The sequence below is a fragment of the Cydia strobilella genome, chromosome 5, assembly GCF_947568885.1.
Source record: "Cydia strobilella chromosome 5, ilCydStro3.1, whole genome shotgun sequence".
NCBI lineage: Eukaryota > Metazoa > Arthropoda > Insecta > Lepidoptera > Tortricidae > Cydia > Cydia strobilella.
The window spans coordinates 9,175,918-9,197,972 of record NC_086045.1 but is presented as its reverse complement, the minus strand read 5'-3'; the positions used below and the strand labels follow the sequence as shown (position 1 = coordinate 9,197,972).

At 38.1% G+C, this 22,055-nt stretch overlaps 2 protein-coding genes across 4 annotated transcripts in view; both read right to left on the bottom strand.

Annotated features, from left to right (window-relative positions):
• Positions 1–22,055, bottom strand: part of LOC134741652 (protein O-mannosyl-transferase Tmtc3) — a 173,400-nt gene that overhangs the window by 28,851 nt on the left and 122,494 nt on the right. For both annotated transcript variants that reach the window (XM_063674508.1, XM_063674509.1), the window contains exon 3: positions 1–82. In XM_063674508.1, coding sequence (XP_063530578.1) covers positions 1–82 — 82 coding nt within the window. The remainder of the gene's footprint in view (positions 83–22,055) is intronic.
• LOC134741701 (troponin I) overlaps positions 1–22,055 on the bottom strand; it is a 443,517-nt gene that overhangs the window by 365,605 nt on the left and 55,857 nt on the right. The gene's annotated exons all lie outside the window — the stretch shown is intronic.

The following is a 22,055-nucleotide window of genomic DNA, read 5'->3' as shown; positions in this document are numbered from 1 at the left end:
CGCCTCGGTGTGTATCGGGTGCACGGCAAACAGCATGGCCGCCACGAAACTTGCAAACTCCGGCAGGAACATTGCGCACACCCTGCAACAACACAACTGGGTCACTGGCTGAATAATGACACTAAACAGTTTGGCTTAAAGTCAAAATGATCGAGCTGGCGTACTGTTCCGAGGAGGCAACATTTGTAGGTTTTGCTGTGAACTTTGCCGATATTCCATCGGCGCTATTATCGGTCAACGGAACCTTTAAAACTCATTATTTACATACAAGATATATACAGTGGTACTACGTAAACGAAATTAATAACTAGCTTCAATCTAAAATAGGCCCTTGAGGCATTGTACCAAGGATGCTGGCGGCATTTCCTCGCTGTATCGCAATGTCGTTGTGCGAGGAAGCCGCCAGCTCTTCGGTCACCAGTTACGGAACCTATAAGTTTAAAATTGAATTTTAAGGCTACATAGGGAGTCAGCGGGATCCGAGATGTGAATAACACTTTCAAAACTCGAGGTGTATCTAAGAGTCTCCAAGACTTGAGTATTAAAAGTTCAGTTTCTTACCTTTGTAGCTACTTCAGAGATATTTTTAACCACACAATTAATAATTACTACGTAAAAAATACAAGTATGAATTATAGTTTGTCAAAGGATTCTCATTTCAAACATAGACAGAGAGAATCATACTATCTTTGTCTTACACTAGGTGCTAGACCCAAAAGAAAAAGATGAGTATAGTTTTTTAGGGTTCCGTACCTCAAAAGGAAAAAACAGAACCCTTATCGGATCACTCGTGCGTCTGTCTGTCTGTCTGTCCGTCTGTCATAGCCTATTTTCTCCGAAAATACTGGACCAATTAAGTTGAAATTTGGTATACATATGTAAGTTTGTGATCCAAAGACGAACATGCAACGTAAACAAATGCATTTTAAACATGGGGGCCGCTTTTGGGGGGTAAATGTGAAAATTAAAAAATAAAGTTTTTCAAACTATGTCGTGTTACATATCAAATGAAAGAGCTCATTGTGAGAATCTCAAATGTATTTTTTTTTATAATTTTAGAATGTATAATTTAGAAGTTATTCAAGAAAATGGGCAAAAAATGACCATTCTCCCCCCCCTTTATCTCCGAAACTACTGGGTCTAAAATTTTGAAAAATATACGCAAACTAGATCTTTACCTATAGATTACAGAAAAACCTATTAAAAATGTGAAGTCAAGCGTGAGTCGGGCTTAATTACTTAGTTTTTGATCCGACCCCTACGGGTTTTTTAAAGACATTTCACTCACGTTTCATATAAAAATACATTAAACTGAAATAAATGTCATATACGAAGGAAAAAATTACCAAAGCCTCCAGAGTCCAGAGCTGGAATCGAACCAGCGTACCCCGTTTACCGGACAGGTGCCTGCACCGCTCGGCTATCCGGTCACGGTGGCATGGGTCGAAATTAAATTAAATTAAATTGGGTTAGTTTAAATAGTAATGTCTACTTGAAAAAAACACAAATTAAAATATTTTCATAGAAAATAATTTAATTTGTTCTTCGAGTAAAAAATACATTGTTTAAATTGTGTAATGTACGGAACCCTTGCACCGCGAGTCCGACTCGCACTTGGCCAGTTTTTTTTGTTCTTATTTACTGACAATTTGGTTTGACCAACTATATATAGGTATTATATACTAAGTATGGTAGTAGTTCAGTTAGCCTACTTTATAAATTAAGAAATGTTGCTCGACTCGCCCAGTAGCTCGAGGCCAACAATACCATAGATTAGTATATGTTATTACTGAACAATACCTTCCGCGTCGAAATCGAATGACCCTACTACTAACTATTTAAGATGTAACATTTCTAAATAAATTAATGTGCTATAACTTCCAAAATATGTCTAGATACATTTTACGTGACAGCTACTCCACATAAAAATGAACTATCATACGGATTCAGCGCGGGAGATGTTGATGCGCCGTTGAATCAAACTTATGATATTGGCTCTGTGCGAAGTGCTTAGTGGGACAAAATTTCCATACTATTTGACAATTAATGAACTGTCAGATCGCTACAGTGTCCCACACCCGGCAGGGTGGCGCCACAGTCATGCACGGACTGAATAGGTACCATCAACGAACTTCCCATGTCCCAATTCAATATTCCCAACTACTACTTACATTTAGTTTAGTTTTATGCGAGTTGAGTTAATGTTGAACGGATAAAATAAACAGGAAAAAACCGGCCAAGTGCGAGTCGGACTCGCGCACCGAGGGTTCCGTACTTTTTAGTATTTGTTGTCATAGCGGCAACAGAAATACATCATCTATGAAAATTTCAACTGTATACAGCCTGGTGGCAGACAGACGGACAGACCGACAGCGGAGTCTTAGTAATAGGGTCCCGTTTTTACCCTTTGGGTACGGAACCCTAAAAATGACATTCGGATGACGACTGCAAAGTATAAAATTACTCTTACTACATTACTGCTATCTATGTCAACGATACAGACAAGAATGATCTCACTGTCAAATCCCTTGATAAAATGAGTGACGAATTGAAAGTTCTAATTGCGGCAGTAATGCGGCAATAACAAAGCTAGTTATCAAGGAAATTGACAGTGACATCGCCCGTAACGTTGCAACATTAATTACTGCTTGCAGTATTCATCCGAATGTCACCTTAACGCGATTATATCACTGATGCGATTTCGCACGTCGCTCCGGTGTACGACCGTGACAGCGCTATGCACGTACAGTCGTACATAGCAATAATACGAGTATGAAGACCGCCCAAATGATCCGCCGTTACTTTCGTTCACGCCTCTAACTCTTAATGGCATTCTTAATAAATCAACCGTTTTTATTACTTTGCAAACCCACGAATTTCCTTCACTAAGGGAACCAGCCAGTAGAATTACTCCTGTTTGTGCCAACAGAGATTACAACTCTGTATATTTACACAACTACACATACAATTTCTATTGTAAAAAGTGTGTCATTGAAGTGGGTAGGATGCGGCGAGGTCGACGCTAATGTGAAAAGTTTGCGACTTCATTTACTCACGTTGCCCGTGTACCCTGTTTTGCGAATGAATAGTTTTTAATATATGAATTTATGTCGTGCGGAGTTAGCATGGTAGTTTTTAAATTGCACTATTTAAGTGTAAGGCCTGAGTGGACGCTCGAAGCGGAGCGTTCGGCGGGGCGTGCAGCGTGGCGTCGGGCTGTCGGGCTCACAAGTGATTTGAGCAGCGTGCATTAAGGCCGCTCTACGTTTGCATTTGTTTAACATGCACGCCGCACTCCTCGCCCCGCTGCACGCCCAACTCAGGCCTTACACTTACTCGTACTTTCAATTCAACATTGTCACTTACGTATGTAGATAAAATCTTTTGTTTAAAATGCGTAGTTACCCAACTCGCACGGCAGGATTAAACTGCACTTTGAACTAAGTTCGAGTTAGCGCTTCATTATGGATGGATGCACCGATAGCGGCTAAAATCGGCGGTTTCTTTGAATAATAACTTAAGCGACTTAGTATGCTTGATCAGTACCTACCGAAAGCTTATAAAACCTTAATGGCAAAGTTTATAACGCTACTCAGAATACGTCTTCCTTCATACTTAAACAAATTTCGTCTTCTATTAAGCAAAGTTATAATTACTCCAACGCGTATTTGTTTCAGGAATCTAATTTGAGTTTTGTTGCATAATTCTATTTTCACTGAAACGTTGTCTAATCATGTTAAATGAAAGTTATCTTTTGTATGGGATCTATTTAAAATAATCTCAAGACAGTACTTGAAAAGTTCTGGAGGACCTTACTTTTTACAGTGTTGCAAAATAAGAAATATAATAAAATTGATTTGCCGAATATTTGGCACTTTAACCGAATAAGTTAGCCGAACCCGACCATTGGAAAACTTGCCGAAAACCGAATATTCGCCCTATCGCTATTTTAAAACCTGCTAGAATATGTATACAGGCTGATTCATGCGACGTAATCAGGACTAACCTTGCACACTTAGTAACTGTTAATTGATTGGTTACCATCGTACTTACGTGAAACAATCACACTTTTTCACATTTTTTTACTTTTTGACGAGGACAAACTTAATCATTTACAATCATGGTCACACCTAATAAATAAACATTAAAACCTCTTTAAGCGTTATGTCAGCACTTTGATTATGAAGAAAATAAACTGTCGTACTTGAGTGTATGGACGGTATAGAAAGGACGACAATCTCTTATGGCAGAACTATTGCAAAAGTGACCAGCTTTCAGCTGTAAATAATAGTTCCTAATCTCTCCGGTGGCGCTAGTTAGGCTCTGGGACATGAGTATAACATGAACCATATAAGGCAACAAATAACCCGACCAAAATACGTAGGTTGTTTTTGGTAGTATTTCGGTGTATGGTGGCGCCGCCTATTAATTACTGTTTTTTGATGGACACTTTTCATACATAGAGATTTGGCTCCTTTATATAGTCTCCATGCTTGAGTGGGATACGAGTTTTCAAAAGTAACCACTGATGACAGTCAATTTGCCACTTGTCACAGAATACCAGTATTTGACGGATGTATTCTAATTGTAGGGTGACCATGCATGTGGTAAATAAATTAAAAACTTTTTTTTAACACGAAAAAAAAATTACGTTAATCTCATAATGCCTATGCCGAAAATTTAAAGGGCCATAATTATGTATTGTAAAACGTTGTACGGTACACGTGCGAATAGGTATTTCGCAACTCGTGTCGATTTAAAACACTCCCTTCGGTTGTGTTTTGATTTATCGCCACTCGTTGCGAATTTCCTAGTTTTCGCACTTGTATCGTAATGTACTATTTCGATATCACTGGCAGTCATTTAATCAATAAATAAAATTGCTGGAGCAGTCAAAATATATTAGATATCGTAACAGCACATATAAATATTATACAGTGTTTAAAGAACTATATACGGTGTTTTTTTTAAGTTCCGTTAATTTCAAGGGTGCATTCCTGAGCTTAAATTAAGTAACTTCATCAAAGAAACCGGTATTCTAATAACTCCATTTTGGAGATAATCAATGATTTATTTTTATCTGACAAGGCCCCTACGAACGTGTACACTTGCCTTAGGGCCTATTTACATATTGACTAGTGTTTACGAGTAGTATGAGTTTATACATTTGCTACTAAACGCAAGTACTATCTCGGACGATCGTTATTCGAAATGTCATTGATATGTCATATAGTTTTCAATTGTTTTGTGGATAATGGTCGTGTTACAACAACGCTATTATAGTTTGTCAAAGGACTGTCTCATTTCAAACATAGACAAAGAGAATCATACTATCTTTGTCTTACACTAGTACTGGGATGAGTATAGTTTTTGTTCTGATTTACTGACAATTTGGTTTGACCAACTATAGTTACTTTATACGAGAAAAAATGATCTTATAATATACCATGAAGTCTATAGTCGCACCGTTTGTTAGCGCACTAATAATTAAAAGTTTCACGTTCGAATATTATAGGAGGGATCGTAGTATGTGAGGGCGTTTACGACGTCCAGTGACAATAATTGGGCAAGTTTGCGGAGTGGCGACACGGCGAGGCGTGGCTGGTCGAACTGAAACACTAACTAATTGAGAGCAGCATCGGGACTCAAGGCGCTAGCGAGCGCGGGACGACCCCATTCCGAACTCTTACGATAAAATAAATATGTACAGTGTAGGAGTGTAGCAGCATTCTGTTTAAACAACATCAACTAATTGCAAACAACATGACTCAAGTTGCAAGCGATCGCGGTTTTTTTTTGTCAGAGGACTTAGAATATAGGGTGTATTTAAAGCTGAGACATATATGCTATGTATATCATTATTTTACTATGCAGAAAACCGTTAGTGAACCTGGGATAATAGTATGTGCGTTGAAGGCTTTGAATGAATAATTCTTTCCAATGACAGCTCCTTTAACAACAGTAGCGAGGCATTTATTTTATTTTATTAGAAGACCAACAGCTTTGAATAGTATAGACTTACTTATAACTAGGATACAATCGTGAAGCGAATAATAGGTCTCCCTACTAATAATACCTCTCCCTAATAATACGCATTTGCTTAGGTACTAGGTATTACAAAATTGTGTTGTTGAGCGCGCGTGGGCGCGCGCATGCGTGCGTGCGTGCGTGTGTGTGTGTGTGTGTGTGTGTGTGTGTGTGTGTGTGTGTGTGTGTGTGTGTGTGTGTGTGTGTGTGTTGTGTGTGTGTGTGTGTGTGTGTTTGTTTGTGTGTGTGCGTTTGTGTGTGTGTTCACTCCTCCACTTGATGTTTATTAATATGTCTTTAAAAGTTATTTGTTTTACAAGGGGGAAAGTTATTGTTTAACCTCTCGTGCTAATAATTGATACCCGAGCAAGCGAAATATTCCAAAATTGAACAACGAGCGTAGCGTGTGTTTCGATAAGTTGAATAACTGTAAAACATTATACATAGATACAGTCGAAATGAATGCTATTAAATATTTATGATTCAAAATCCTCACGTTAATTCTACCAGCCAATATGAGGAAATAACTCAACGTTTGGATCAAATTACTTTGTAACTCTAGTGGATAAAATGCCGAAAAAAATATTAATATCGCCGGAAGTGTAAAAAAGTAAAAAGGAAAGGGCGGGAGGGTCCGGGCGCCCGGCGTCTCTCACTCGTGCCGTGGGTAATTGAGACTAACTCCGCAAGGTGCTTCGACGGTCGACTTCGACCGGAATTAAGGCACTCGTTAGCGACTTTTTGCGAGACTAGCGAAATCTTAAGAAGTTGGTGAAAAACCATTTATAGGTAGTTTGTTTTCGAGTTCGCGGGTGTAACGAGCGTTTCCGGCCGGGTCGCCTTCCTATGACGACTTATGTATGATTGTTAATATGAAAGCTTCATGGAGACGACCTGGGACTCATTTTGTGGCGACTGGCGGGAGCATGCACACAGCCGTGACGAGTTGCGGAAGACAGGCGACAACAGTGGGACACAATATAGGCTATTTAAAAATATGCCTTTTGTAATACGGTTTACGAACTGTCAGTTAAGCCGGTCGTCACACTGCTCCGCATCTCGCAGCGGGGTCCGTTGATGCGTTTTTTAACTTTGTATGTAGAGTCTTGATTTTGTATAGAAAAATCGCATGGTATTACGACACACTGAGCTCCGCAGTGCCATACGGATTTTAGTGCAAGGACGTAGGCGCAATGGATATCGACGTCGATAAGTTTATTTTTGAAATTGAAAGTCGTCCAAAGTTACTTATTCTAAATATTGTTTTTATTTAATTCCAAATGTATTTAGTTTTATAGTATCGGTTTTAATCATAATCTAAATATAAGGAATACTTATAAAATTGAAGTAGTAGATTATTACTTACTTGAGTGTAAGCCAAAGCTTTTCTTCCGCCGTAATAGAACATCGAAAATTTGTGTCCGCGCCAGTAATAATCACTCCAATTTTGCTTAGCAAATAATCAAATGACGCGGTTGACATACGGCCCATACGGGTGCAATTAATTTTTTTTTCTTTGTGTTGCCTTAAATCTTGGTAATCTCTAGCATAGCAAAATACCCATTTATAGGTCTGGTTTGTAAATAGGGATGTACCCAGTGTCTTCTGCGTTTTATGACTCGATTGTACAAAAACCAAACTGAAAGTATCACCGCAGCGTTCCGAATAAGTTCTGTTTCCATTTCATCGACAAATAGGAACTGTTTTCACCTTCTTAACGTTCGAATGTGAAATGAACGCGAGACGGAAGACGCGGGACGTCGCGCATCGCAGCTCCGGACGGAGATGCGGAGAAAACTCGGACGTTAGTGCGTTGTCTCCGCATGCGAGTCCGTTGCTCCGCGTCTCGCAACGAGACGCGGCGGCAGTGTGACAACCACCTAACAGTGTGGGCGATGGCACTGCGAGGAGTGCGAGGCAGTGCGTGGGGCTGTCACAAGGGGTCCTGTGGTAATTCCAGACTAACAATAGCTATTCTTAGCTCTGAAGGGTTGGTAATGAGCATGTAAGTACCTAAATATATTGTTCTCACTTATGTCCTATGGGACAAGAAAGGGTGAAACGTGTGTTAGAACTTAGCAACACTATTTTAATATTAAACGCATGTACTATTAAGCTGTCTTCGTAGCGCTATGACAATCCTCTAGCATATAATGGAATTAGTAATTTGTGTTTATGTACTAATTAATATTAAATGTGAAAATGGATTAAGAAGCCAAGCTGTCATTACTATTAGCTAGTTGATGTCGATAAAGCTCACAATTGAAATTGAATAGGCAATAATAATTATATTGGTTTCCGCTTGCGCGGAACTAAATGTATTAGGGACGCATTTATGTAGTTGAATATAATTTTCTCCAATATGCTCGGATATGTTCACAATATTGTAGCAAAAATAGTACGGGAAGTACTTCTTTATGGTCAAACTCAAATAAAAAAAAAAAACAAATCATCATTTTCCTGTTTAAGCGGACGGGAATTATATGTGACCCTACTACACACGAGCACTTTTTCAACGTGCGTTAAAAAAGCGCTTGAATCTGCCCGCACGCTCATTTTGATTTAAAGACCAAGGCTTAAAGTTAAAAATCCATACACATGTTTCCATTTATGTTATTCAAACGCTTTTTTAACGCGCTTTGAAAAAGCGCTCGTGAGTATGACGCCTTACTGTATTGTTTTTTTTACAAGCAGTGCGCGCTTGCACCTCCTAAACGAATTCCTTACGGAATTACGTTATAGAGAGAGAGACTGGTGCTGCCATCTATGAACTAGTTTTGGAAACCCATACACACACAGCCTACAGTCTATTACAGTTTATAATTTATAATTATATAGAAATATTTAATAAAATAATTTGATTTGTTTCCAAAACTTGTTCATAGATGGCAGCACCAGTCTCTCTCGCTATAACGTAATTACGGGATCTCGTTTAGGAGGTGCAAGCGCGCACTGCTTGCCCTTAGAGCTGGTCAAAGACGCCTAGTCTTACTAAGATGGCATACCTATAGTCAAGAAATTGGGACGGGTACCGCCGTGGCGAGGTGGCCTTGTGGTTCATGTTGTTGCTGTTACAGTTTATAATTTATATATAGTAGTGTGAATAATTAAAAAAACAAATCAAAATATTTAATAAAATAATTTGATTTGTTTCCAAAACTTGTTAATATTATGTTAGTAAGCATGTTTTTACAATATTTTTAAGCAAAAAACCGTTAAGAAAAATCAAATTTTTATATGAGCACTGTTTATAAACTTCACAGCTTTAGGTTAGAAATGCTTAGTATTATTATAAAAAAAATTCGTTGGGGCAAAACGGTCGGAGCAAAACGAATTGGTATGCCGTTTGGCCCCGTTTTACGATTTGCGCTAAACATTTGGATTCTAACCCTTAGAAACCCTTGTAAGTAGAAGCGCAATAAAGGAAAAGAGACTAAGAATAAATGACTGAGCTTGCATTTACTGCGAGCAATTGTATTCAGTCGAAGGGTGGTTGATTTGTAATATGGGCCATGGCTGGGCTCACAATTCTTGCGCTGGGGTAGATGAGTAGGACGAGGCAGAGGATGCCTGGAGGATGGATGGATGGATGGAGGTAAGTGATACGCGTGAGCATTGTCAGCCCGACTAAAATATGTGCTCTTTTTGTTGCGTGCCATTTTCCATTATGCTCCGAGCTATGGGGCAAGATGTGGATATTTATGTTCATAATTGTTTTTCCTAATTACCGAAAACTAAGTGATTTAGATAGTAAAACAAGTTAATTATATAAAGTTAACTTACTGATGTTGCGATACAAGTAAAAGTTATTTCATTAAACAGTTTTTTCCTTAGGTATCCCGTCTTGCCCCGGTCTCCTTCCTCCTCGTCCTCGTCCTCCAAAATATTAAAAGTTAGTTTAAGGTAAAATAAATTGTATACCCGAAAAGGGTAAAACTCTTGATCCTGCTCAAAAAATGTACCTAGTTATACTTTCTGTACTTACACAGTTTATACAATAAATATTTCTGATTTTCCCTATCTACTGAATGGCAGTATGAGTTGTGCCTTTAACTTTAAAAAAAAAATAATTAAAGAGGGAAATTGTTTTTGACGTTTTTGATATGAAGGTTCGATTAATTCTACAACCTATTTCCGGCAGTCTTTTCGTCGTTGGATTGATCATCGACATAACGTTTCGTTTACGAACGTTTTGCCGACATTTGAGTGATGTTTGATGCTTAAATAATGATTATTTTACCTTATTTCCTCGCACGTTTGGAGAAAATCACTATATATGCCTCGGCAGGATGGATTCGTCTTTTTTGACTCAAAATCGATACTCATCCACGAGTAGCCATTTCCCGGCCTCTGCAATAATGTACTATATAAAAATATAAGACCTAATATCGCCATTACACCGGATCAATGCAGTGTTATCTTTAAGATTCCCTATAAGTAGCCGATAGGCCGGCAATACTTAAGTAGAGTAGTACTTAAGAACGTCCCCTGTTCAAAATACTCTACCACTCTAAGGGCTCTCCCCTTATAGGGCCCCACAACAATAAATAGCGGGACCGAAATTCTGCATTGTTTTTGACAACTCGTAACACGTTACGTTACGTTTATTGCAACTAACTATAACTTTTTTCATGCATTTAGAATAATAAATTATTGCTCCAGTAAAATGAGTTTTGGATTCTACTTTTAAATTACAAATTATGAATCATTTTCTTGACACTCGCCCTTAGCCGGTTTTAATTAAAATTTCCACTCAAATATTGTTTTTCTTGTATCATTTGTTTGTACCATTCTTAACTCAAATGAAATGAAAGAAAGCGGAAATAGAAAAAGTAGTATTTACGTAAATATTTCTTGACAAATACAGAATGGTATTTGTCGTCGTGGAGTTAATACAGCATTGTTCTAATAAAAAGAAGGCACGTATAATCAATCATTCATTCGTAATCACTAATTTAATTCAAGTTGAGTTTGATTTGATTTTGATTTTGAGGCCTTTGTGCTCGTAAACGGGTATCGCAACTCGTAAGCACAAGAGCCAACCTAGCCAGCCAGCCTAGAGGAGAGAAACAGAATCTGATGTAACAATATGATATGGTTTTCATCTAATTTTGACACGACCTTGAGTTGTGTCACAATCCGGCCTCTCACACGCCAAAAAAAGTGCGAGCGATAGGTATGACCAACGAGACGACTCCCGAATGCATTTCGTGATCACCAATCAGCGTAAGCAGCTAACGCTGATTGGCACTCACGATCAAGGTCGTATCAAAATAAGATGTGAACCATACCAAAGTGTTCAAGCGGAATCGGTCTCCTATACTCATAATGTGATTATAAGATAGATTTTATGCAGCAGTTACATAATTAAGGTTCTTCTCTGATCTGGTATTACAATTCCAACCCTCGGATTTTAAAGGCCTAGTTTGTAACTTTCTTTCTACGACAGCTTGTTTACGCAACTAGCTTATTGTAAATGACAGTTGCACTAGGTCGTATTATGAAACCGTTATAATTAAATAGTGAATTGATGAAATGTTATACCAAACAGTATGTTGATTTAATATTATGGTAAAAAGTCGGCCGAAAGTATGGTATTCAGCCGAGAAATGCGTTGAGATTGGTTGGAATCATATTTTTTTAAATGTGACGATATATCATAAAATACAACATGGAAAATAGTTTAAAACAGTTTCTGTGCAAATTATAATGCACACATAATATCACACAGGTTAATAGAAAAGGAGTTTGAACCAGAAAATTAAGTCCTATAATAGCCCTTATCGGTATGACGTGAACCGAATTGTGTATCGGCCATATTCGAACAATGCTTCGAAGAGATCATTTCGGTACGACGGTACACATTGTTGGAACTGGGCCGTATGACCCATCAAACGAAACAGGCGACAACTACGCGCTACGCGTCGTAGCATTTAGCGCGTAGCACACACTTCCGGACAGACCGCTCTATTCAGGAGGCCGAGAGCGGTATTGCACTGACAGAATATCATATTCATAACAATTCCAGACCAAATTCGTAAGCTGTTATTACAATCAGAATGGTGCATTTTATCCGGGAGTGTTATCCGTGTAAAACTAAAAAAACTGTAAAAGTCGTAGCGCCTTCACGTAAATTAATGATATTATAACTAGTAGTCAGCTAACTAATAGCTATTTAATATTATTGACGTAAACATGGTCTCTAACAAATGCTTTGACCATAGGCAGCGTTGTGTTAAGTTCAGAAAGTACCACACTCACTGCCAGCGCGAGCTACGCGCTACGAGCGTAGCAATATAACACATTCTTTCCTCCTTGTAGCGAAAAGCGCCTACGAACAGAGAACCCGTTAATAAAGTAAATGTGTTAGAGAGCGCCTCGTTCGCTTTGATATATAAAGCTAATGGCGTGCTAAAATAAGATCTTCATCAGTTCATATAACGGCAAGTAAGTTTCTAGTTTTACAAATAAATAACGGGTGAACATTCCAAGAAAATAATGTATTGTTAGGATGATAAGATAACAAAGGAAGACGCGTCAAAGAAGACAAATGAAAGCCGCCACGCCCAGAGCACACGGCTCGCTTTAACACATAAAATTCGGTAGAAACAAGTGTTTCATCGTAAAAGTACGTAGTCTGTACGGAAAAAGACAATTCGTGGAATGTAAGGGAACCAATACATTCTATGACTCTTCTCTTTCCTTAAAACTTTAAGCTAAAATTTCGGATTGAAATTAAGGTTTAGAGTTAGGTTTGAAGAAATATATATTTAAAACTGCGCCTATCTTCATAGCTTTTATTCTTATGTGTGAGAAATACACTACTTTTTCAGCGTAAGAAAATTTAATCTTTTTTCGGTTATGACAACATATAAAATATTTCAAAGATTTGTTTTATCCTGAGACGATGAGAGCCGTAAAGAATGTATTGCTGCTGCTGTTTGCATGTACGATTACTTTTATATTTTCATTTAATTTCGACATTATTAACTTGTTTGTAACATATTTCACTTTTACCTTTTTACATTTCAACTGATGTAGGTAGATTAGGTAGGTAGATATCTATGATACAGCTATTTTTTACGCAAGTTCAGGGATGGGTATACATTTTTTAAATATTAAATATTAGGCGACAATCGTACACAGAACGAACCACGAACAGATTCGAGCTAGGCTAGGACGCCGTTAACTTAATTTATTTACTTGTTTTTAATACTACATCGGTGGCAAACAAGCACACGGCCCGCCTGATGGTAAACAGTCACCGTAGCCTATGGACGCCTGCAAGCCCAGAGGTGTTACATACGCGTTGCCGACCCTAACACTCCTCTCCCTCGTTGAGCTCTGGCAACCTTACTCACCGGCAGGAACACAACACTATGAGTAGGGTCTATAGTTATTTGGCTGCGGTTTTCTGTAAGGTGGAGGTACGTCCCCAATTGGAAAAGAAGGCTAAATACATCAGTTGAAATACAGCCTGTATATTGTTACCCAGTTCTTCTAACCTAAACAAGACAGAAAAATGGCTGCGCCCATAAGGTTTCTTTTCCCTTTCAGACTTCAGGGAACCCAAAATAGTGCAAAAGTCGGATTAATAATCAGTGTTTGCCAGCTTTGTTTAGCAGCGGAACAAAGCGCATAAATCTGACATCATCTGGATTGCATTAGTCCAATTTCAGGACGAGTACAGCTTTGGCGCGGCTCCAGCCATTCGGTCGGGTTTCCGCTATGAAATAGAATTATACTGAACGTGTGGTGGTTAAGAATAATTACATTATATGAAGGTCTAGGTACCTAAACAATAAGTCAATTATAGTTCAAACAGATTGATAAATGCCTACAAGTAAATGATTTCGTTCTTTGTGAGAGTAAGTGAGCATAATGAACCTAAGGGTCGATGTTAATGTAAAACTAATGGTGTTTTGACATGCTATTATTTTATTGGTAGTCTTGAACAAAAGCGATGACAATGTAGGTGATTTACGAAGGTGTGGTGCACAACGCATAACAGGTCGAATTTACGAGACTGTGGCTTACTGATAAAATACTCTCCGGCGTCAAATTCGCCTTCGATTAAGGTTAAAACGCACGCCACTCTCCTTCTTTGACTTCTCTTATAAAATTGTCCCATCCTAATCTAACCTCCGTGCTTCAAGTAGTTAATACCTTCGTATTTACGACCAATATTCAATGTTCATATGCAGAAATGATTTAGATTGCTTAAGTAATTAGAGACTTCTGAAGCTCTACGTCTAAAACCCCTGGTTAGACGTGCGAGCCTCAGTTTTTCACCGACGTCATAAAACCGCCCAAATTGCCACGGCCCTTTGTCTTATCTTCGTATGCGAGTAATTAATTACGTTTCGTAATTAATTTACTCATAATGGCGGCATTGTCGATGCGAAATAATTAAGCCATTCGTTAATTAAAAGTAGCTTCTTATCGTTATACGATTTACTGATTTTAGCAGTAAAGGGTGAATAAAATGCGTGGCCCATGACATAATATCCAGGGTTGATATATTGTAACAGTTATCATATTTGTGTACATATTGTAAAGCAATATATGTACAACGTTGTTTTACACCATCAACAGACACACAGATGTATTTATGTAACATGCGATGGGATCTCTATATATGGGGAATATGATTAGTAATTAGTTTATATTTTTTAAATAAATACACTTTCTTTTTGTCAACATATTTAGCACAAGCCTTATTTTATGGGATCGGCGTATCAGACGCATACTTTAGTAAGGTAATTACATACAACATTTAACGGGAGTCCACGGAATAAGGTTTTTTCTAAGTATCTTACGTATTATGAATCATATACTAATTTCATGAGATTTGCCTTCCAATGGTGGGAGGGATATACCTATATAGAGTAATATGGTTATTTATATAAAAAAATCATTTAAGGTCAAATTGGCATGAAATGATGTTAATTACAATATTAATTCTTTAAATACTATGTCTTGATTTGGTGGTGGGATGTGTAGGGTATGCCAACAATTGTAATATATCGGGTAGATTTCGAATAAAGTCAGTTAGTGCCATTATTTTATTAGCTTGCGTTTTACTTAATACTTTCCATGATGATTGTGTAATCGTGATTTTCAATCTTATTGCGGACTTGCTCATGAAATTAATATGTTTGCATATCCTACTAAGTATTAAATATTGTGCTAGTTTCAAGCTGGCAGTATTATATCACAAGGCTATTTGCGACGTGCAGCTCCCGTGCTCTCGTGGGTATGAATATAAAAGTAATTCCATTATAAGTTTGAAGTTTCCTGCTCACAACTTCCAAATAATGTGGGAGGTAGAAACTTAATGATAACATGCGTTTTGCAACGAACTATCTAGTTCCTGCAAGGCAATGAATTTGACTTATAATGGGATAAGTTTGGCAAGGGCAAGGTAAGTTTGGAGTGCCGAGGCCAAACGTGTAAAAGCGCAAATCGAATTTGGCTCAAACGGTTGGAGGTAAACCAATTACCTTCCGTTTCATCTGCAAAACTTTTTAATTCAAGGCACAGCTCGGCTTCCTTAAGCAGTAAACTATTCATTGCCACATTTCAAATTGTCTACAATATTTTTTGTCTTGAAGTTAAAAAAAAAAAGAAAAGTGCGAGTCGGACTCGACCACCGAGGGTTCCGTACTTTTTAGTATTTGTTGTTATAGCGGCAACAGAAATACATCATCTGTGAAAATTTCAACTGTCTAGCTATCACGGTTCATGAGATACAGCCTGGTGACAGACAGACAGACGGACAGTGGAATCTTAGTAATAGGGTCCCGTTTTTACCCTTTGGGTACGGAACCCTAAAAAAAGAGGTTATTTCGTATTTGTACCTCGTCGGCGATGGCGGGATAACTTGGACTCCTTTTTTAGAGGCTAACCAGATATAGCACTAAACAGAGACGAGTGGAAAAAGAGGGGGAGGCCTTTGCCCAGCAGTGGGACACAGTGGGCTCTGAATAATAATAAATAATAACTTATTTACGCTCTTATAGGTAGTCAGTATCATCAGTAAATACAATCAGCATCAAATAGGGATAAATAGCAAATATGTCGTAACACACCATTGTTACTATAGAAATAAGTATGTGTTCCGATATATTTGGCCACTTTGGTCGTCGTGATTGTACTTTTTTATATACTTATTTTGTCCATGCATGTATCTTCTTCTTCTGTGCATTAAGACGTTTATTAGTTATTTACTCTCCCTCCTTCCCTTCAGAGCAATCAAAAATATTTAATCAAATAATTTGATTTGTTCCCAAAGTTGCGTTAACAAATACTGTTTATCATAAACCCGAAGAAAACATTAAGTACATAAATCAACAGAAGCACCAGGCCCAAAATTTTGTACCTTTACCTTTTTCAATATTTATAGTTTTTTTTTAAACCAATGTAATTTTTATGACTTTATGTTCATATTTTTAGAGCTTTTGTGACTCCCAAGTGTTATGTCGGAGGAAGCATCCATAAGCGAGCTAAATGAATGTGAATAACCCTTCCTTAATGCAAAGTCCTGGTACTCTCACGGGACCATACGTATTCTGAGCGTGTGTTTACATTCAGGTATTAGTTGAAATAAGTTTACCGATATGGATAACTGTGGCTTTTTCTGTTAATGGTAGGCTGTAATTTATTTTTATTGTCGTGCTATATAGGGAAAAACTAAATGCTAGTGAAACTATTCACATTATTAAAATTACAACGGGTCCGGTATGAATGGAATTTAATCATTATTTTCACAAATCTACTGTATACCCCATAAAAGTCCTCAAATTCATCAAATCAGCTTATAGGTGATATTCGGCTGGGACTGCACAATATTACTGTTGCAACTTTGTTGCTGCAGCGGGCACTGTCACTGACAATTTCATTGAAAAATTGCGTTGTTGTCGTTGCCGCATTGCTGTCACGATAAGGTCATTCAAGGTTACATTCCGATGGTGACTACCTATAGACTAGCGTTACGGCTCGCCCACGACATGGCGCGACTGGCTTCGGTTAAGGCGAAAACCATAGGTGGGAACGAAAGGTTAGATCGCTGTGCCTCGCTCCAACCTATGGTCGCCGCCGCCGCCGTCGCAAGTCGCGCAATGTCGTGGCCAGCGCGTTACTTACTGCTGCAGTCCGAATGTGACCTTAAATTAAAAGTGACACCGCTTGCGTCAACGCTGCAGCTGTGGCGTTGCAACAGTAATGCTGATGCAGTCACCACCTAAATTGTTTACGACTCAGTTTGAGCTTTTAGCGATATCGTAAAGTGCTGTGACGCCTGTGACTTACAAATTGAAGGAGCTGTCTTAACCCATTACCGCCGACACCCACTTTTTAGAACCCACCATTTTTTAATGCTGATGCTAGGTAGAGTTACAAAAAAGTTAGGAGTTAAAATCGAATCTAACACCTTAACCCAGGTGTACTCAAGTGGGTACAATGGGCGGTAATGGGATATATCAGTGTTTCAATGATATAATGTGATAAAAGTGTCGGTGTTGTTGGTGCGACTCAATTTATTATTTGATGGTGCGCTGAAGTAGTGGACTCCAGGACACAGTACAAGTATAGCAAATGCCACAAGATGAATCTTGTGTCTTAAAAAACAAAGTCGAATACAACCCTGTGTAAAGATCATCGCTGTTTAGTTATTGATAAGTTATTTAAGTATGTGTTGTTGTACATGTAAAAACAAATGAGACTGATTTTGTAAAGGCATTTTCTTATTTATACCTAATTACGTTACCTAAAGTAGGTATATAATCACCAAAAGTTGTTTATCACTCAATAAAACTAAAATACTGGTAAATTCTGAAAAGAGATACAATTAAATATGCAGACGAAGCTTAACAAGCCGGTTGCTAACTGCAACTGGCTAACTGGTTTATTTTGGTTTTACTGCGACTTTATCTAGACCGTAAACAAAAATAGACCAGATATTTAGTTAAAATCGCAAATCGGTGTTTAGTTTAGGCAAATTTATAATGTATTTTATAATGAAATAAATATATCTTTTCTTTTATCTTATCTTAACAGTCGAGATGTTTAGTTTATTGTGACAGGAATGTGGCGGCGAACGTAATTCATTTCATGAAGGAAATTGTCAGTGACGGGCTGACAGTTAAATATTTATTTTACTCTGTTTTTAGTATTTGTTATTATGTTATTAATGTTATTATAGCGGCAACAGAAATACATCATCTGTGAAAATTTCAACTGTCTAGCTATCACTGATCATGAGATACAGCCTGGTGACAGACAGACGGACAGCGGAGTCTTAGTAATAGGGTCCCGTTGTTACCCATTGGGTACGGAACCCTAAAAACGATTAAATGGCAAACAATATACATACAGGGCGGATTTTGTTGTCTGACCATCCTCTGAGAAAATTATTCAGTATGACTAGGTCACCCCTCAGAGTATGGTCCGACATAACAAAATCATGCTGTATGCATACCTAATTATTTAGTTACCTAGCTATGGTACCGGGGTAGGGGTAGGGGTAGGGGTACCGACGCAATATGCCCGTTTACATTTGAATTAAAATGGGTTACATCTAAATTCGCATTTCAATTGTTGTAGGTACTAATTTGAACTAACGAAGCGGTCAGACAAACTGTGTTCTAAGGGCAGTATTGCTGGACCCGGATGATAATGAGAGGTAAAATCGTTAATAGGATTATGCTGACAAATTGGATATTGAGCATAAGCCGGGGTAAGGTCGCCGTAGACACAGCAACTAGCGGTAATTAGCAGTAACTAAGGGGATCGGCCGGCGGCCTGATTAAAACTGGCTTTGCCGGCTGCTAGCCGGACTTAAACTCGTAACTGGGCAGTACTTATTGTTTTAGTATTAATAGGTATACAAAGTAAGGTTGTATGGCTTATGTAAGCGTAGCGCTACGTCGTAAAACACACATTAAAAATCTAATCGGCTTTGTCTTTTTATACAGATAAATCTGAATAAAAATGTTTATAGAAATAGAAATAGAAATAGAAATAATTTATTCGTTAGCACACACAAATAGAAAATTATACAAAACAGAGAAACATAAATAAAAATTTATATTATTTATTTATTTATATGTTATACATACAGATTTTTGGGCCAATTACTAACTGAAGTTTTTGTCCATATTTGAGAATTTTGATTTTTGTATACAGAAGCAATATATCAAGAAATTTTGAATCAACGTCGACTGAAATGTCGATTTCGGACCATTTAGCTAGCTTTATAAATGTAGATTTTGTACACATTTTTGAGCCTTATATCCCAGATTTAATTTAAACTGTTGTGAGACATACTAACATTGAAACATGTCGCGCGAGTGACTAAAACAAGTGAGTCTTAAGAGTGAAATTATTTAATATCCCAGATTTGTTATTTCATGACCTGTGAACACTGAAAATCTTTGCTCGTAAGTGTAGAATAGCTGGTTTGCCGAGTCCTAGATCTGGACTAGACCATCAGAAACATACTTTTAATAAGTAGGTACGTAAACATTGTTTTCGATTCAATCATATTACCTGCATACATAACATATCATGTTTGCATGCAAAGTTAGCTTAAATTTCTCTAACTGGATCTATCCCGAGGTCTCATGGCGCTGACCAACACGAATAGTGTGGTCAGGCTTATCGACGTCACAATTAGCTACAGTGTCTATCTCTTTCAATCTCGCGGTGTTAAAAAGTGACGCTTGCTGTGTCACGTGGATAACATCGTCCATCGTTCATAAGCCTGCTTGACCCAATTAAGTCTTAGTTACTAAGCTCTAGGTAATAAGGTCAGGCGGAAAGGGCATTGGTAATTCCGTGTAAAATCTGTATGTATGTACCTAAATATACCTATATGTCGGAGCGTGATTGCAGCGTTGCAGTTCATGGTTTTAGACGCCTGTATAAAATCTATTAGCAATGTCTGGCTATGTATTATTTGATATTCATCAAGTTGTGTTGAGAGCCACGCCATCTATTGGCGTATTGCTGAACTAAGGTGAAATTCGGTACGAGGTGGCAGTTTTGTCGTTATGTTGGTAGACTGGTCAAGCAGGTTCGCCAACATTCACTTTGATGCGGGAACAGTTGGGCTCCGCCGCCGGGATTCCTGATCTCACCGTGCTAGAGAACGGACGTCAGCCACCCTCGTGCCGAATATAAGGAACCCCTTTCCTCCTTTCTAGCCATTTATTTTTCTTGGGTATTATTTAGTAATCCTTTGGACATTGTAAGTACAGTTAGCATCAAAAGTATCTACTATTCTCTGAAAACTTAACAAAAAGAGATATTATGTGTCGAGATATATATATATATATCTATTTGGAAAAGTATACGAGGGTGGCAGAAACTTTAGGCGCCATTGTTTCATACTATACTCTTGATGTTCACTGTACCACATGTAGCCCTGAAAATGGAAAATTCCATATAAAGTGACCATTATAATACCCTTGAGTGTGTGAGCCGTGTGAGGGCGGACCTGGAATAAGGAATCCCACTACAAAGATAAGATTACGGGATTTACGGGAGATCAATATGAGATCCCGTATTACTGTTGGGCTTCCCATAATTAATTCCATTCTTTAGTACGGCGCTCTACCCCGGAATAACCGTTAAGTATTGTGAACATCCTTTCTAAAGAATAAGTACCTACCTTATAATAAATTAATACGCAACACAAACGGCGTCATGGCGTCCTCGTATTGAAGTGGCTCTACATGATTATCGATTCCTGCCAATTAATAGTTTGCGACGCAGCTGCTTTTGATTCGACTTTAATTTGGCTTTGGAAATATAAAGCAACTACTTTTTGCGAAACTGTCTATCTCTGATATCCTATGAATCCGTTATTAAGCGAGTTGTCGTGGAACTAAAACGACTCTAGCGATTATTGTTATGTCATTTTCTCATCCAACTAAGATTCCAATTGTTCCCTAATCTTATTTGCCTGCTGCTACCTTTTAGCGTTGTCAGGTCTGAGGCTTAGGCCGGGCTGTTTCGCTTTTCATTACGGTGTATCAACTTAGTAGTAATCTTGTCATAGAAGATGTATTAGTTCCAGTAATGACTAGGAGTGCCGCGGGCGTCTGGGCTTGTTTATTCGAATGATAAGAACCCTCTAGTTGACATCCGCACGACACAAAGAGATCCGTATCCCCTTTCAGTTTTAATGGGATAGAAGCCTATACGTCCCCTTTAACGACTCAACTGTTTTTAAACCTATCTTATTTTTGTCCCGCTCGAGCTTTTATGTCAGACTAGCGACCCGCCCCGGCTTCGCACTAATTTACACAAAACCTTTACAAATTATACCTATAAACCTTCCTCTTGAATCACTATCTATTTAAAAAAACCGCATAAAAATCCGTTGCGTAGTTTTAAAGATCTAAGCATACATAGGGACAGACGGACAGACAGCGGAAAGCGACTTTGTTTTATACTATGTAGTGATGTAGGAATAACGGCCCGATTCGAACTTTAAGATACGTCAAATATTAAGTCTAGAAACGATACGGATTAGATGTGTCAGTGTCAAGTGACGTTTTTGTTTGAAGAAACGTCACTTTTGACACTGACATATGTAATCCATATCGTATTTAGGCTTAATATTTGACGTGTCTTAAAGTTTGAATCGGTCCGTATGTCACTGCAGTTAGACATAATTACGGGGGTGTAGTGGTTTGCGCCATTTGGGGTAACGGACATATAACTCAGTAGATGAAAATGAATGCAACATCAGCCAATGTTACAGTGCATTACACTTATGGTGCTCCCACATTGGCTCTTATAAAATGTTATATAACAGTGTGTGACAGGAACAACATGATAGTATTGATAGTGTTTTATTATGCTGTCCCTGTCACAAAATGTAATATAACATTTTATAACAGCCAATGTGGGAGCACCATTATGTTTGAAATAGTTAAGCTTATTTACTTGCTTAACCACATCCACATTCCACACATTGGCATTGCCACTCACTAAGTAATATTACATTACATACATTCGTA